Source organism: Psammomys obesus, unplaced genomic scaffold (assembly GCF_907164565.1).
Source record: "Psammomys obesus unplaced genomic scaffold, mPsaObe1.curated_primary_1811, whole genome shotgun sequence".
Classification (NCBI taxonomy): domain Eukaryota; kingdom Metazoa; phylum Chordata; class Mammalia; order Rodentia; family Muridae; genus Psammomys; species Psammomys obesus.
The window spans coordinates 15,702,204-15,719,107 of record NW_026585626.1 but is presented as its reverse complement, the minus strand read 5'-3'; the positions used below and the strand labels follow the sequence as shown (position 1 = coordinate 15,719,107).

The 16,904-nt window shown below is 40.4% G+C and overlaps 1 protein-coding gene across 6 annotated transcripts in view; it reads right to left on the bottom strand.

Annotated features, from left to right (window-relative positions):
- Ascc1 (activating signal cointegrator 1 complex subunit 1) overlaps positions 1-16,904 on the bottom strand; it is a 92,137-nt gene that overhangs the window by 35,314 nt on the left and 39,919 nt on the right. For all 6 annotated transcript variants that reach the window (XM_055614466.1, XM_055614457.1, XM_055614459.1 and 3 more), the window contains one exon: positions 12,676-12,795. In XM_055614466.1, the coding sequence (XP_055470441.1) occupies positions 12,676-12,795 (120 nt within the window). The remainder of the gene's footprint in view (positions 1-12,675; positions 12,796-16,904) is intronic.

Sequence of the window (16,904 nt, the reverse complement as noted above, 5' to 3'; positions counted from 1 at the left end):
ACTTTGTTATTTTGTTTGCGACACAGATCTCACTATGAAGCATTGGCTAGCCTAGAATACAGAATATAGAATAGCCTAGAACTATGCAGACCAGACTGGCTTCAGACTCACATAGATCAGCCTGCCTTTGCTTCCCAAGTATTGGGATTAAAAAGACATGTGCCACCATGCCTGGCAGGATCAAAAGTTTGAGGCACACATGAGATAAACAGATAATTCCAAGGCAGCCCAGGTCACAAAACAAAATCCTGGAGAGGGGTATAAGGAGAGGAAAAGAGATATCATTGCAATACAACATGGTTTTAGGAGCATAAATGATTCTGCATGTTCTTTTTTTTTTTTTTTTCAAGTCTTTATTTTTTTAATTTTTTTTTATTATTAGTTACATTTTGTTAACTCTGTATCCCAGTTGTATCCCGCTCCCTCATTGCCTCCCAATCCCACCCTCCCTCCCTCATCTCCTCCCTGCCCCTTTCCAAGTCCACTGATTGGGGAGGACCTCCTCCCTTTCATCTGACCCTGTTTTATCAGGTATCTTCAGGACTGGCTGCAAAGTCCTCCTCTGTGGCCTACCAGGACTGCTCCCCCCTTGGGGGGTGGGGAGGTCAAAGAGCCTGCCATTGAGTTTCTGTCAGAAATAGTCCTTGTTCCCCTTACTGTGGGAAACCAATTGGTTACTGAGCTACCACAGGCTACATCCAAGCAGAGGTTCTAGGTTATATCCATACATGGCCCTTGGTTGAGTGTCAGTCTCATAAAAGACCCTGTGCCCAGATATATTTGGTCCTTGTGGAGCTCCTGTTCTTTCCACGTCACACTAACTCCCCTTCTTTCCTATGATTCCCTGCACTCTGTACGTTCTTAAAGGATTAATAAAGATTCACAGACAAACCAGAAAAAGAAGGGCACCTCAAGCAAAGAAAAAGCAGTCCATTGAGGTCCCCAAGGCATGCAAGGTCACAGCATGGACAGCAGTGTGCTGGTCACTGGACACACCTGTGGCAGGGAAAGCAGGGCTAGATATGAAGTCGTGGCCAGGCCGCAAGTCCAACTTTTCACAGGGAATGCTACGATACAATGGACACAATGTCCGCTTCTGAACTCTGACTCTGGCGAGTACAAAGTGTCCCACAGTGGAGAACAGAAAGGAAAAGGGCACAGGACCAGCTGTGGTTTCTGTGCTTGAGAAAGAACAGGCAATGCATTGGCTACCACACTGAACATGCTATTTTCTGAGAAACCACTTCACCCTCACAACACACCATTACCCCTCATTTACCAATGAAGGCACTAAGGAAAGGGAAGTTATGGAACTTGGGCAAGATCACATAACTATTAAGTAGTAAATCTAAGCACATACACACACACATGCACATACATGCATATGCACACATGGATGCGCACGCACACACTCCTTTAGGGCTGGTGTGTTGCTCAGTAATAGAATGTGTGCTTAGTACACACAAGGCACCAGATTCAATCCCAGCACTGAAACAAATTTTCTATTATTTAACAATGTCTTTCTTATTCTGTGTCTGAGTGTGTGTGAGAGAGAGAGAGAAAGAGAGAGAGCAAGCCAAGTGGGCTGACATGTGTAACAGTACAAGTGTGGAGGAGTAGTCAGAGTACTACTTGTGGCAGTCAGTTCTCTCCTTCCACCATATTGGTACTGGGGGTTGAGCTCCAGGTAGTCAGGCTTGGCTGCAAGCACCTTTACCTGCAGAGCCATCTCGCTAGAAAGGCTTATCTGTTCACTGTTGTCAGGGGATAGGGTTAATGCTGTGCCATTCTAATTTTGTGTGGAACAGGATATCAGGTCTGAAGGACAGACAGTTCAGCAACATGTGTCCAAGAACAGGCAGAAATACAAGCATGAAGTTCCATTTAGGCAGATGATAGGAATGTGGGACTGTCAGCTCAGTGTCCTTAACCTAGATGTGGTGACACAAATGCTTGGAAGACAGAAGCAGGAAGTCAAAGTCCTCCTCAGCTACATACTGAGTTTGAAGCCAGCTTGGACTACATGAGGCCTTGTCTCAAGTAACCAAGAAGATCAGTGAAAGCACAGGACAAGAGCAGCATGGAGGAAGACTAAGAGCAAGGTGAGAAACAGATATGGGTAGCCTCCTGGGACACATACCTATGAAAAGGACAGAGAAGAAACCAGAAGTCAGCTGGTAAGGATGAGAAAACAGAAAGAGGACCCCAGAGAGGCCAGGAGTACCAAGGGGGCACAACCAGAGGGGGACTTGTAGCAAAGCAGTTTCATTGCCACACCAGAGTCAGAAGTTTTGTGACAAAGGACAGAGAAGGAATCAGACAGGGAGGTAGCAAGAACACACCAATCTTACGAGAAAGAAAGGAAAAGAAATGGCAGTACTATGCAGGCCACAGAAGCAGTGCAGGCTTCTAAAAAGCCAGGAACTGAGGAACAAAAAGTATGTCACCCAGAACAGGTAAATGTGCAGTCCCAGGGTTCGTCACTACTACAGAGGTGGTGGTAGGGAGATGTACCTCTGTAGCTATTCTCTTAAATTGTTTCCCGTTTATAAAGACAGCATGCTCGTTAAGACACTAGGAAAGGAGATCGAGCATAACAAGGGAAACAGCTCTATAAACATTTCAGTGTTTATCTGTGGATGCTGATGTGATAGCCTCAAACAGGGAAGCAAAACACTGTGGACTATAAAGTAAACTGACAGTAAAATCAGCAGCATAAAGCACTTTGGGTTACTTATGGGGGCATTAGGGGGAGGTTATAGTTGAGCTGGGACTGAAGTAGGAGATGAGGACAAAATGCTGAAGAGTATTCAACACATCTATATTGCAGCTGAATACATAAATGAATTAAATAAGTATCAAATGTTAGCGAACATCTACTATAAGCCATGTATTATTTGATAAAGTGCTAGATTTAGAAAATCTAGTGCTCCCCAGTCTCAAGAATCTGACTACCTCCTTAAGGGATGGAGCTCAAAAAGGAAAGACAGACATTTGACATAGGCAAGGAATCAAGTTGAGGCTCAGAGAGAGTACACAGGATAGCAGGAGACAATGTTGAGGTGTTAACTCAGTGTCAGGCTGGAAAAACTGCAAAACTAGACTGGCAGTTATTAATTAATTCAAGATGTGAGGTGATGGGCAATTTTACCACAAAGAAATTCCATGGCATGCAGGTAAAGCTTCGAAAACCTGTGATAGAACTTCAGAGCGCCTATGCACGCGGACATGACAGTGAAGAACTACAGAAAAGACTCAGTTGGCAGTGTGGGACTTGACCCCAAAACCAAAAGACTAGACATGATGGCCTATACCTCTACTCCCACCACTCAGGAAGTGGAAGCAGGAGGATAGAAGTTCAAGGCCATTCCTGGTTTCATAGCAAGTTCAAGGTCAACCAGGGCTAGATGAGACCCTGTCTGAAAAACAAAACAAAAAGCAGAAACCTGCAGGATAGTGTAATGTAATTCTATGTCTTTAAACTAATGACATAAATAGTGACTCTTGGCACTTTTTACTCTGGGAAGTAAAACTGGGAAATCGGGGGTGGCAGATTAATTTTTACTTCATCTGTTAAAAACAAACTAACTAACTAAAAAGCCTGTCTGTGAAGGGAGAGAGCAACTTACAGATACTGATGCTGAGATGTGCAGTTATAAAATTTAACTTCAATACATACAAATACAACTCTCCTAGTTGCCAACTCTCAGCAACCACTTCTTATTTGTTTTTCTTTTCTTTTTAAATCATTTTTGTGTAGTAGAATGCCATTATGTTTGGGGGTCGGCTTTTTCTCCTGTCCCCAAGCTCCCAGAATAACAACTCATGAGACCCACTAAATATTATACAAATACTTGGGCCATACAGCAAGGCTCTTCTCTGACTCACTCATAACTTAAAATAACCCATTACACTACATTTAGCCACATGGCTCGTTACCTGAGATCAGGCACCATAAGTCTAATATTCCTCACATCTTGCTGGTTGAATCTTGTACACCTGGCTCTATCCCAGAATCCCTTCTGCCACCTATTTCCTGCCTCAGTAATAAGCCATAGATTGACTGATTGATTCAGCATTCTGCCTGCTTGTATGCCTACATGCCAGAAGAGGGCACCAGATCTCACTATAGATGGTTATGACCCACCATGTGGTTGCTAGAAATTGAACTCAGCCCCTTTGGAAGAACAGCCAGTACTCTTAACCTCTGAGACATCTCTCCAGGCCCTGGCCATAGGTTTATTTAATTGGCAGGTGTTGCATCTCTACATTACACAAAAGATTCCTTCTATACATCTGTCTATTTGTGAACATGCGCAGGCACAGATGTGTAGTTCAAAGAATAACTTGAGAAGGTGGTTGGTCCTAGGGATCTAACTTGGGTCCTTAGGCTTTGTGGCAGGAGCCTTTATCCACTGAGCCATCTCCCTTGGTTTTGCCTTTTTGAAAATCACCTTAGCCTCCTCTTGAGGGCTTAGAATACAGGAGTGTGCCACTAAGCCTAGCAAAATCCTTTCAAGCATGTATTTAGATGTTGCTTTTAAATTTGACAGGGATATTATTAGATCTCCTAGTGTGAATCACCTTTGTATTCCTGATATAAATTAGCTTAATCATCTCTCCACCCTCTGCTTTAAGAAAATTGCCAAATCAAGCAGATTTTACTTTTTGCACCCAATTATTGATTCCTACTGCCACTGCTCTAATTTGGGCCACCTTGTTTCGTTCAGACTATTTTAATGGCTTCTGAACACCCTACACCTGTTCCTACGGTAATGGCTCCTGCTTATGGCTCTCCTTTTTAGTCATGTGTGCAGCACATGACTTGTTTTAAATTCATAAAAAAAAACAGATTGAACAAAGTGGCATCTTTAAAGAATGATGTCTGTACAAGGTCCTGTCAGTCCCATTCTAGCATGAAGGGAAGGGTTCAGGAGTCCCAACCCTAACTGAGAAGCCCTGAAAGCTGATGGTCACTGGGAAGGGGTTAGTGAGACAGGGCCTCATGTATTCGTAACTGTCCTTGAATTCACTATGTAGACAAGGCTGGCCCCACACACACGGAGATCTGCCAGCTTCTGCCTCTTGAGTGCTGGGATTAAGGATGTATGCCACCATTCCTGACTTTGGCAGATTTTTTTTTTTTTTAAAAAAAAAAAAGAACTTGAACAACAATTGTCAACATTCTCTGCCAATAATAAAATTTGAGCTTTCAGATGAAAATTAAAAATTTGAAGAATGTATGCAGCCATCATGGGCTTCACCACTTCACTATGCTTAAAGAACTTAATAACGATCTTGATCCAAGATGGCAGCGCCAGGAGGACACTGTCTGAGGAGCAGGACAGCAGTGTCGGCACAGCGACCAAGAGACTGAACTCTGGGCCCAAAAAAAACCAGCGATCATGTTTCCCAGGTGAGAGGAAACCCCATGGTGTGAAAATCAATCGGGTCCATTCTCAGGTCACCCATCTAAAATCCATAAAAGCCCAGTCAACAAAAGACAGAGCAATATGACATCTCCAGAACCCACATATCCATGGGCAAACAGCCCTGGACACTCCAGCATAAATGAAATTCAAGAAGATGACCTTACATCCATGCTTATGAAGAGGATAATAAAGGAAACAAAATGCGTAAAGAACTAGAGAAAGATACAGTCAACCAGATGATGGCCATCCATAAAGAAATGGAGGAAGATAAAGACAAACAAATTACAATCATCTGTAAAGAAATACAGGAAGATGCAGCCAAACAGTTTGTGGACTTTAGAGAGGAAATACTTAAATCACTGAAAGAAATAAAAGAAACAGAGGATTGTTCAAACAAACAGCTGAAGGAATTGAAGGAAAAACAGGAAAATACAGTCCAACAGGTAAAGAAAATCAACAGAATAGCTCAAGATCTGAAGATAGAATTGGAAAAATTAAAGAAAACACAAATGAAGGAAATTGTGGAGAGAAAGAACTTAGGGAAGAAAACAGGAACTACAGAGGTAAGCATAACCAATAGACTATGGAAGAGATGGAAGAAAGAATCTCAGGTGTGGAAGTTACAATGGAAGAAAATGATGTATCCGTCAAAGAAAATGTTAAATCTAAAAAATTCCTGACACAAACCATCCAAGAAATCCAAGACAACATGAAAAGACAAAACCTAAGAAGAACACTAATAGAGGGAAAAGAAGATTCCCGTCTCCAAGGCCCAGAAAATATTTTCAACAAAATCATAGAAGAAAATTTCCCCAACTTAAAGGAGAGGCCTATAAGAATACAAAAGGGCTACAAAACACACAATAAATTAGACTAGAAAAGAAAATCCTTCCGCCACATAATAATCAAAACAGTAAGTATACAAAACAAAGAAAAAATACTAAAACCTGCAAGGGAAAACAGCCAAGTAATAATGGCAAATTCATCAGAATCACACCTGACTTCTAAATAGAGACTATGAAAGCCAGAAGGGTCTGGACAGATATCATGCAGACTCTAAGAGAACAGAGATGTCAGCCCAGGCTACTATATACCCAGCAAAACTCTCAGTCATCATAGATGGAGAAAACAAGATATCCAATGACAAAAACAAATTTAAACAATACCTACCCACAAATCCAGCAGTTTAAAAGGTATTAGAAGGAAAAATACAACCCAAAAAAGCTAGCTACATTCAAGAAAACACAGGAAATAAATAGCCTCACTACAACAAAACTAAAAGTAGCCAAGCACACAAACACACTACCATAGCCAACATCAAAATCAAAGGATCTAACAGTCACTGGTCATTAATCTCTCTCAACATCAATGGACTCAATTCTCCAATAAAAAGACACAGACTAACAGAATGGATGAACAAACAAGACCCAACAATCTGTTACATACAAGAAACACATCTAATTCACAAAGATAGACATTACCTGAGAGTAAAAGGCTAGAAAACGGTTTTACAAGCAAATGGACCCAAGAAGCAAGCAGGAGTAAGCCATTCCAATATCTAATAAAATAGACTTTCAAACTTAATCAAAAGAGATGGGGAAGGACACTTCTTACTCATCAAGGGAAAATTCCAACAAGAAGACATCACAATCCTGAACATCTATGCCCCAAATACAATGGACCCACATTTGTAGAAGAAACTTTAATAAAACTTAAACCACACATAGATCCCCACACATTAATAGTGGGAGACTTCAAAACCCCACTCTCAACAAAGGACAGGTCAACAAAACAGAAATTAAATAAACGAACAATATCTCTAACAGAGGTCATGAATCAAATGGACCTAACAGACATCTAGAGAACCTTACACCCAAACATAAAAAAATTTACCTTCTTCTCAGCACCTCATGGAACCTTCTCCAAAATAGACCATAGAGTTGGTCACAGAGCGAGCCTCAACAGATTCAAGAACATTGAAATAATCCCTTCTATCCTATCTGATCACTATGGACTAAAGGTGGACCTCAACAACAACAGAAACAGCAAAAGGCCTACACACACATGGAAAATGAACAACTCGCTACTCAATGACAGCTGGGTCAAGGAAGAAATAAGAAAAAAATTAAAGTCTTCCTAGAATCCAATGAAAATGAAGGCACAACATACCCAAACTTATGGGACACAATGAAAGCAGTGCTAAGAGGAAAGTTCATAGCACTAAGTGCTTTCAAGAGGAAATTCGAAACATCTCGTTCAAGCAAATTAATGGCTCACCTAAAAGAACTAGGAAAAAAAAAAAGAAGCAGACACACGAAAAAGGAGCAGATGGCTGGAAATAAACAAACTCAGGGCTGTAATCAATAAATTAGAGACAAATAAAACAATTCAAAGAATCAATGAAACCAAGAGTTGGGTCTTTGAGAAAATCAACAAGATAGACAAACCTTTAGCCAAACTAACTAAAAGGCAGAGAGCCACTATCCAAATCAACAAAATCAGAAATGAAAAGGGGGACATAAAAACAGACACTGAAGAAATCCAAACAATCATTAGGTGTTACTTCAAAAGCCTAAATGCCACAAAATTTGAAAAGGATCGATTCTACTTGCCAAAGCTGAATCAAGACCAGGTAAATCAATTAAATAGTCGTGTATCCCCTAAGGAAAAATAGAAGCGGTTATCAGAAGTCTCCCATGCAAAAAAAAAAAAAAGGCCCAGGACCAGATGGTTTCAGAGAAGAATTCTACCAGACCTCCAAAGAAGAGCTAACATCAATACTCTTCAAATTACTCCACAAAATAGAAACAGAAGGAACACTACCAAACTCATTCTATGAAGCCACAGTCACCTTGGTACCTAAACCTCACAAAGACCCAACAAAAAAAAGAGAATTTCAGGACAATCTCCCTTATGAACATTGATGTAAAAACACTCAACAAAATACTTGCAAACTGAATACAAGGACACATCAAAGATATCATCCACTACGACCAAGTAGGTTTCATCCCAGGCATGCAGGGGTGGTTCAATATATGGAAATCCATCAACATGATCCACCATATAAACAAACTGAAGGAGAAAAAACCACATAATTATCTCCTGAGATGCCGAAAAAGCATTTGACAAAATCCAACATCCATTCATGTTTAAAGTATTGGAGAGATCAGGGATACAAGGCACATACCTAAACATAGTAAAGGCAATAAATATACAGCAAGCCTATAGCCAATATCAAACTAAACGAAGGGAAACTTAAAGCAATCCCACTGAAATCAAGGACAAAACAAAGCTGCCCACTCTCTCCATCTCTTTTCAACATAGTTCTTGAAGTCCTTGCTAGAGCAATAAGACAATTAAAGGAGATCAAGGGGATACAAATTGGAAAGGAAGAAGTCAAAGTATCACTATTTGCAGATGATATGATAGTATACCTGAGTGACCCCAAAATTTCTACCAGGGAACTCCTACAGCTGATTGACACCTTCAACAAAGTGGCTGGATACAAAATTAATTCAAAAACATCAGTAGCCCTCCTGTATACAAAAGACAAAAGGGCTAAGAAAGAAATTAGGGCAATAACACCCTTCACAATAGCCACAAAGGACATAAAGTACCTTGGTGTGACCCTAAACAAGCAAGTCAAAGACTTGTATGAAAAAAATTTCCAGCCTCTGAAGAAAGAATTAGAAGAAGATATCAGAAGATGGAAAGATCTCACATGCTCCTGGCTTGGCAGGATTAACATAGTAAAAATGGCCATCTTACCAAAAGTAATCTAAAGATTCAATGCAATTCCCATCAAATTACCAACACAATTCTTTACAGACCTTGAAAGAAAAATTCTCAACTTCATACGGAATAATAAGAATCCCAGAACTGCTAAAACAATCCTCTACAATAAAAGATCTTCTGAGGTATCTCCATCCCTGATCTCAAGCTGTACTATAAAGCAACAATACTAAAAACTGCATGGTACTGGCATAGAAACAGAATGGTGGATCAATGGAATCGAATGGAAGACCCTGAAATAAATCTACACACTATGGACACCTGATTTTTTATAAAGAGGCCAAAAACATTCAATGGAAAAAAGATAGCATCTTCAATAAATTGTACTGATCTAACTGGATGTCTACATGTAGAAAAATGCAAATAGATCCATACTTACTACCCTGCACAAAACGAAAGTCCAAGTGGATCAAAGACCTCAATATAAAACCAGACACACTCAATCTGTTAGAAGAAAAACTGGGGAAAAGCCTTCAACTCACTGGCACAGGAGACAACTTTCTGAACAGAACACCAACAGCACAGGCTCTAAGAGCAATAATCAATAAATGGGACCTCATGAAACTGAAAATCTTCTGTAAAGCAAAAAACACTGTCATCAGAACGAACAGACTGCCTACAGATTAGGAAAGGATCTTCACCAACCCTATATCTGATAGAGGTCTAATATCCAAAATACATAAAGAACTCAAGAAGTCAAACAGGAACAAATCACTTAATCCAATTAAAAAATGGGGTACAGAGCTAAACAGAGGATGCTCAATAGAGGAATATCGAATGGCAGAGAAACACTTAAAGAAATGTTCAACGTCTTTAGTCATCAGGGAAATGCAAGTCAAAAAGACCCTGGAGATTTCACCTTATACCCATCAGAATGGCTAAGATCAAAAACTCAAGTGACAATACACGCTGGAGAGGATGTGGAGAAAGGAGAACCCTCCTACACTGCTGGTGGGAATGTAAACTTGTACCACCACTTTGGAAATCAATCTGGCGCTTTCTCAGACAATTAGGAATAGTGCTACCTCAAGATCCAGCTAGATGACTCCTAGGCATATACCCAAAAGATGCTCAAGTATACAACAAGGACATTTGTTCAACCATGTTTGTAGCAGCTTTATTTGTAATAGCCAGAAGCTAGAAACAACCCAGATATCCCTCAATAGAAGAGTGGATACAGAAATTGTGGTACATCTACACAATGGAATATTACTCAGCAATAAAAAACAAGTTAATCGTGAAATTTGAAGGCAAATGGTGGGAACTTGAAAAGATCATCCTGAGTGAGGTATCCCAGAAGAAAGACACACTCACTCATAAGTGGATATTAGATATATAATATAGGATAAACATACTAAAATCTGTACACCTAAAGAACCTACACAAGAAGGAGGACCTTGGGTATGATGATCAATCCTCACTCAGAAAGGCAAATGGGATGGACATCGAAGAGGGAGAAAACAGGGAAGAGGACAGGAACCTACCACAGAGGGCCTCTGGAAGACTCTCTACACAGCAGGATATCAAAACATATGCTGAGACTCACAGCCAAACTTTGGGCAGAGTGCAGGGAATCTTATGAAAGAAGGGGGAAATAGAAAGACCTGGAGGGGACAGGAGCTCCACAAGGAGAGCAACAGAACCAAAACATCTGAGCACAGGTGTCTTTTCTGAGACTGATACTCCAGCCAAGGACCATTCATGGAGATAACCTAGAACCCCTGCACAGATGTAGCCCAAGGCAGTTCAGTGTCCAAGCGGGTTCCATAGTAATGGGAAGAGGGACTGTCTCTGACATGAACTGATTGGCCTGCTCTTTGATCACCTTCCCCTGAGCGGGGAGCAGCCTTACCAGGCCACAGAGGAAGACAATGGAGCCACTTCTGATGAGACCTGATAGACTAGGATCAGAAGGTAAGAGAGAGGAAGACCTCCCCTATCAGTGGGACTTGGGGAGGGACATGGGTGGAGAAGCAGGAGGGAAGGTGAGATTGGGAGGGGAGGAGGGAGGAAGCTCAGGGGGGATACAAAGTGAATAAACTGTAATTAATAAAAATAAAAAATGAAAAAAAATTTTTAATAACATTGGTAGTAACATTAGCAACATGATAAAATATAACAGCATTTAGAAGACTTTTATAATTTAGCAAACCACTATTTTCTTCCTCATTTTGGGGGGAGGATTTTTATCTGTTTTAAGACAAGGATTCATGTAGCCCAGGCTATCCTAAAATTTCCTATGTAGCTGAGGATGATCATGAACCCCTAACCCTTCTGCTTGAACCTCCTAAGTCCTGGAATTACAGACATGTACTATTACCCTGAGTCAAGTCTTTTTTTTTTTTTTTTTTTTTTTTTTTGACTGTGCACGACTGAGAATCAAACCCAGGGCTATTGCAGGATATTTGATTACACTGTGAACCCTGAAATTATGCACCTGAAAAACCTGTTTTTAGTTGTGGTATTGCTCAGCCCTAACACACACCTTTAATCTAATAACTTTCTGTTTATTATATATAGCAAACACATAGTTATGCTGTGGCTCAGCCCTAGCACACACCTTTATCTAAGAGCCTTCTATAAACAGGATTAAAAAAAGTTAACCCTGGGTCAAAAGACAGAGCAAGCAACCAGTTGAGAGGAATTCATCATCATCGTCATTGTTTTCTTGTTTGATTTTGTTTTTTGTTTTTGTTGTTTTGGTTTTTGTTTTTGTTGAGACAGGGTTTCTCTGTGTAGCCCTGGCTGTCTTGGAACTCACTTTGTAGACCAGGCTGGCCTCGAACTCAGAGATCTGCTTACCTACCTCTGCCTCTGGAGTGCTAGAATTACCACAGCCCCCCCACTCATCTCATATCCACTCATCTCCATATCCACCCTCTAATCTTGCAACCTCCCTCTAAAAAGAAAACAAAAAATAAAAATAGATACAATAAAAACAAATGAATAAAAGTTGAAACATCTCACTATGAAAGTTGCAGTGTGTCACAAGTATATCACACAGTATACCCTTATACCAAACAGCTTTACTTGCAAATGTTCATTGTAATGAGTCATTGATCTTGTTCGAGGCCTCTGGCTTCTGCTATACTGGATCCTCATTTGGACTCTTCTTGAATATCCTGTTGTTGTCCTGTGTCATGGAGATCCTGCAGCTTTGGTTCTACAGGACTGGCCCCTTCACACAACCCACTTCCATAAAAAAATCGACTGTTATGATCAATACTCACTATCCAGAGTCTTTCAAGCTAACAGTCTGCAATTCTTGTCTGAATGTTAGCACATTTGTTTTAATGAACAAAGAACAGGCCTGTTGTTGCACACATGTAATCCTAGTACTTTGGGAGCTGAGACAGAAAGATGATGAGCTTGAGGTAACACCTTGTAAGCCTCGAAGGCCCCAAACATTTGGGAACCTCTCAGTTCAAATAAGCATACATTAAAAACCTACTTGTTGGAGCCATCTTTCATGTGGACTTTGGCATAAAGAACATCCACCATCCCAGGATCATCGTTCATGTACTCAATCCCTGCCATCTCTACTTCCAGGGGTTTGCCTCCAGAAATGTCACTGTCAAAGAAAAAACATTAGGTTTTTACACCTGTGTAAGCAAAGCACCTTGAGATACTGTAAAAGATGGCTAATACGCATAGTCAAGTAGTGCAAGATCTGGCTTGTGGGGTTTTTCCAACAACATGACCTAGCTGTCCTTCTAATTTCAAGTTAAGAAATGCCCAATGCCCAAAACTACAAAATGCAGGAGAGTGTTTCCAGGACCACACCATGTTCCAACGCTCACTGATGAGCTCTAAGACAAAGCCGAGGGATGACATGATTGGCAATGGCATTCTATATGACAGCCCTTCTCTCCTTTATTTCAAGTTACAAGACGCTTCCACACGCTAGCAATGAAAGATGTGCACAGCAATATAACACATCTTCAGGAGCATTTGCCAACATTAATGAAGAACCTCCCAGACTCATCTGTACAAGAAGTCCCTTTCTAGGGACCCAACCCAAGGGAATGGCAGCACAGCTGCTGAACCAAGTCATTGTTTGGGTTCTTAATCGGTGTGTGTGTGTGTGTGTGTGTGTGTGTGTGTGTGTGTGTGTGTGTGTTGTGTGTGTGTGTTAAAGCAATGTTTGAGTATATTAAGAAAGAACTTTAATACAGATTTAAGCAAGGGCATTAAAGAAGAGACAGGAAGAGGGGGCAGGCAGGCCTAGAAAATGACAGTACACACTACAATGTAGGCATAAGCTTCTCATGAGAAGTCACCTTAAGTGTCTTAACAAAACCCACATATGAGTTTGATACCTTCTCTACTTCACTGTGTCTAAGTTATTTTTCTGTTGCCATGACAAACACCATGACAAAGACAACTTTAAAAAGGAAACAATTTGGAGCTCAGGGCTCTACAGTGTTAGTTAGTCTATGACTAACATGGTGGGGAACACGACAGCAGGCAGGCAGGCAGGCATGGTCTGGAGCAGTAGCAGAGAGCTTACATCTTGATCCACAAGCATGAGGTACAGAGAGCTTATAGAATGGCATGGGCTTTTGAAACCTCAAAGCTCAACCAGTGATACACTTCCTCCAACAAGGCCACACTTACTAATCCTTTCTAAACAATTCAACAAACTAGGGAGCAAGTAGTCAAACATATAAACCCATGGAGGCCATTCTCATTCAAACCCTGCATACTGCTTTAAGGGGTTTCTGAGGAAATTCTTTTGATAAATGAGATAACAGGACAGTTCCAAAGTCCATTAGACAGGATTACAAACAGAAAAAAAATGAAACCACGGGCATAAGGATTGAAGGAATCCTTCCTGTACTAGGTTCCAACATGGGTTTTCACTCTAACAACATTTATACTCTTGTTTGTGATATTTTGAAAAAGTTACAGGATCAGATCTGGGAAATGAAAAAGATTACATTTAGGACTCTTCATTGCTATTGGAACATTCCCATATGAAAAGTTTCTCTTTTTGTGTGAAAGTAATTTTTTTTTATTTTGATTGACGTCTCGATGTATTAATACCAATTTAATGGCAGAAATTTGGTTCCGATGAAACCTGGTAATGCTACAGAGAGCTATTAATTTTCACAGGAAGTAGGTAAATGGCTAGAAAGACAAAGCACAACCTTCTAGCAGCACAGCAACTTAAACCACAGGCCATAGGCTTGTAACTTTTATATTCAAATGGCATGAAAATTTTTTTAGCTGGTGACAGAAGTAAGAAATGGGAAACAAGACCTGGACACCGAATGGAGCACTGTGTGTACTGTAAACAACAACAGACGAACCAAATATAAGGGCTCTAAGGATAATCGTAGAAAAGGGAGCCAATATTTTACTCAAATGCTTTTTATACTTGTATGTATATACTTACCCAAAAATGTTTTATACGGATGTTTCTCAATTAAAGATGGGTCCAAAGCTATAGTATAACATAAGACTCTCAACATGAATTTTCAGTTTCTTTAGTTAGTGCATTATTTTTCCAAATCTAATTACCTGACACCTTTTTTTATAGACATAAATCAAGTAGTCATCACTTTTTAAAAGGGTTTGAAGGTTAAATGGTATTTCATTGAGATGCTATGCATATCAAACTTATAACAAGCCCTGTTAAGAATTATTATTAAACATATCAAAAATGGCTATGCAGGTTGAATATTATTCTTCACAGTAAACATTTTCTGATTGCCACTTGATAAATGTTGAAAACACACAAAAAGACTTCACTTCCTAAGTTCTCTTATGTTAATAAGACATCTGTTCCAATATACGGCAATAAATTTTGCAGTAACTATCAGTACTTTTTAATGGGATGTAACACCAACAACAACTACCTAGAAAATAAAAGACAATTATTTTGGTGATTTTACAAATCTTTTTTTACAAATGTTTCTAAATAAAAGAAAAAGAACATTGTTTTTATATAAGCAATCTTCACAGCAACTCTTATTTTGTCAAAATTTTTAACACTTGGCTAGCAAGATTCCAACTAGACTCCAGATTAAGGAACTTCTTTTCTTCCTATGCCCCCTCAATGTTTCCTCTTTCTGCCCTGCCCCAGTTTCCTCCTCTGAGACTTCAATCCCTTAATCTTAAGGGTGGATGATGTCTGAAGATCCATTCTCGACAACTGATGAACAATGATGCAGACCCTACCTATGCAGGACTGAGTCTCAACCTGTTTCTCTAAGGGAACATGAGAAAGTCTAGCCATGGACACTGGAAAACTGTCATTCAATGGGAACCAACAGTGGCCCAGAATATTCCCATCATTGTGTTTTCTTCCCAAATCCCTTTTATATACTGAAGTATATTCAGATATATACTTCAACCAGAAAAAGCTTCCTCCCAATCTGCAAGACAGGGAAGTTCCACTCACTATATAGCATTCCCTAAGCATCATAAGGGTAGGCCCCATCTCTCTCACTTTTATACCTCTTAAATCTCTAGTCAGCACTAAATAAGTGCCCCATAAGCTGGAGAAAGCTGCTCTGGACAACTGAGAAGAATGCTTGCCATCTCAAGGCCTCTTTTGGGCTCTACTGGTGGCCCTGAGACCTGCTCCTCAGGTCTGCCTTGTACCTTAGCTCACTATGGGAAACCACTGGACTATAATGGTGCCCTACAAATGCCTCCTTTTTGTCACTTTCAGGCCCTACACGCTATGATCATCAAGCTGGATTCAGGTAGAAAAACCTTCCTCCTTAAGGAGTTTGTCCAAAGTGTCCCTACCAAGGCCTTCAATACTCTGAATATCTGAGTGCCCTTGGGTGGGGGGTTTCCTGTGGAATTATACTCTAAGCAGGAAATATTGGAGGCCAGGAGAAGCTGCTACCACTTGGGTATTCTTACACCTGCCAGAAAGGTAAAGTGGTGTTTATGGTGCAATCTCTGTAGAGACTGAGTGGCCGGAGGAGGCCAACATAGTGCCACTCTGAATCACAGGGCCTTGAACAACCAGGGGTGCCTGCACTGGTCAAGAAACGAGACCACAAGTAACAACACATGCTGGAGAGGTTGTGGAGAAAGGGCAACCCTCCTCCATTGCTGGTGGGAATGCAAACTTGTATAACCACTTTGGAAATCAATCTGGCACTTTCTTAGACAATTAGGAATAGTGCTACCTCAAGAGTTAGCTATACCACTCCTAGGCATATATCCAAAAGATGCTCAAGTACACAACAAAGACATTTGCTCAACAATGTTTGTAGCAGCTTTATTCGCAATAGCCAGAACCTGGAAACAACCCAGATGTCCCTCAGTTGAGGAATGGATACAGAAATTGTGGTACTTTTACACAATGGAATACTACTCAGCAATTAAAAACAAGGAAATCATGAAATTTGCAGGCAAATGGTGGGACCTAGAAATGATCATCCTGAGTGAGGTATCCCAAAAGCAGAAAGACACATATGGTATATACTCACTTATACAGACTTATACAGATAGGATAAATATACTGAAATCTATACACCTAAAGAAGATAAACAAGAAAGGGGACCCGGGGTAAGATGATCAATCCTCACTTAGAAAGACAACTGGGATGGACATTGGATGTAGGAGAAAAAAAGTAACAGGACAGGAACCTACCACAGAAGGCCTCTGAAAGACTCTACCTAGCAGTGTATCAAAGCAGATATTAAGACTCATAAC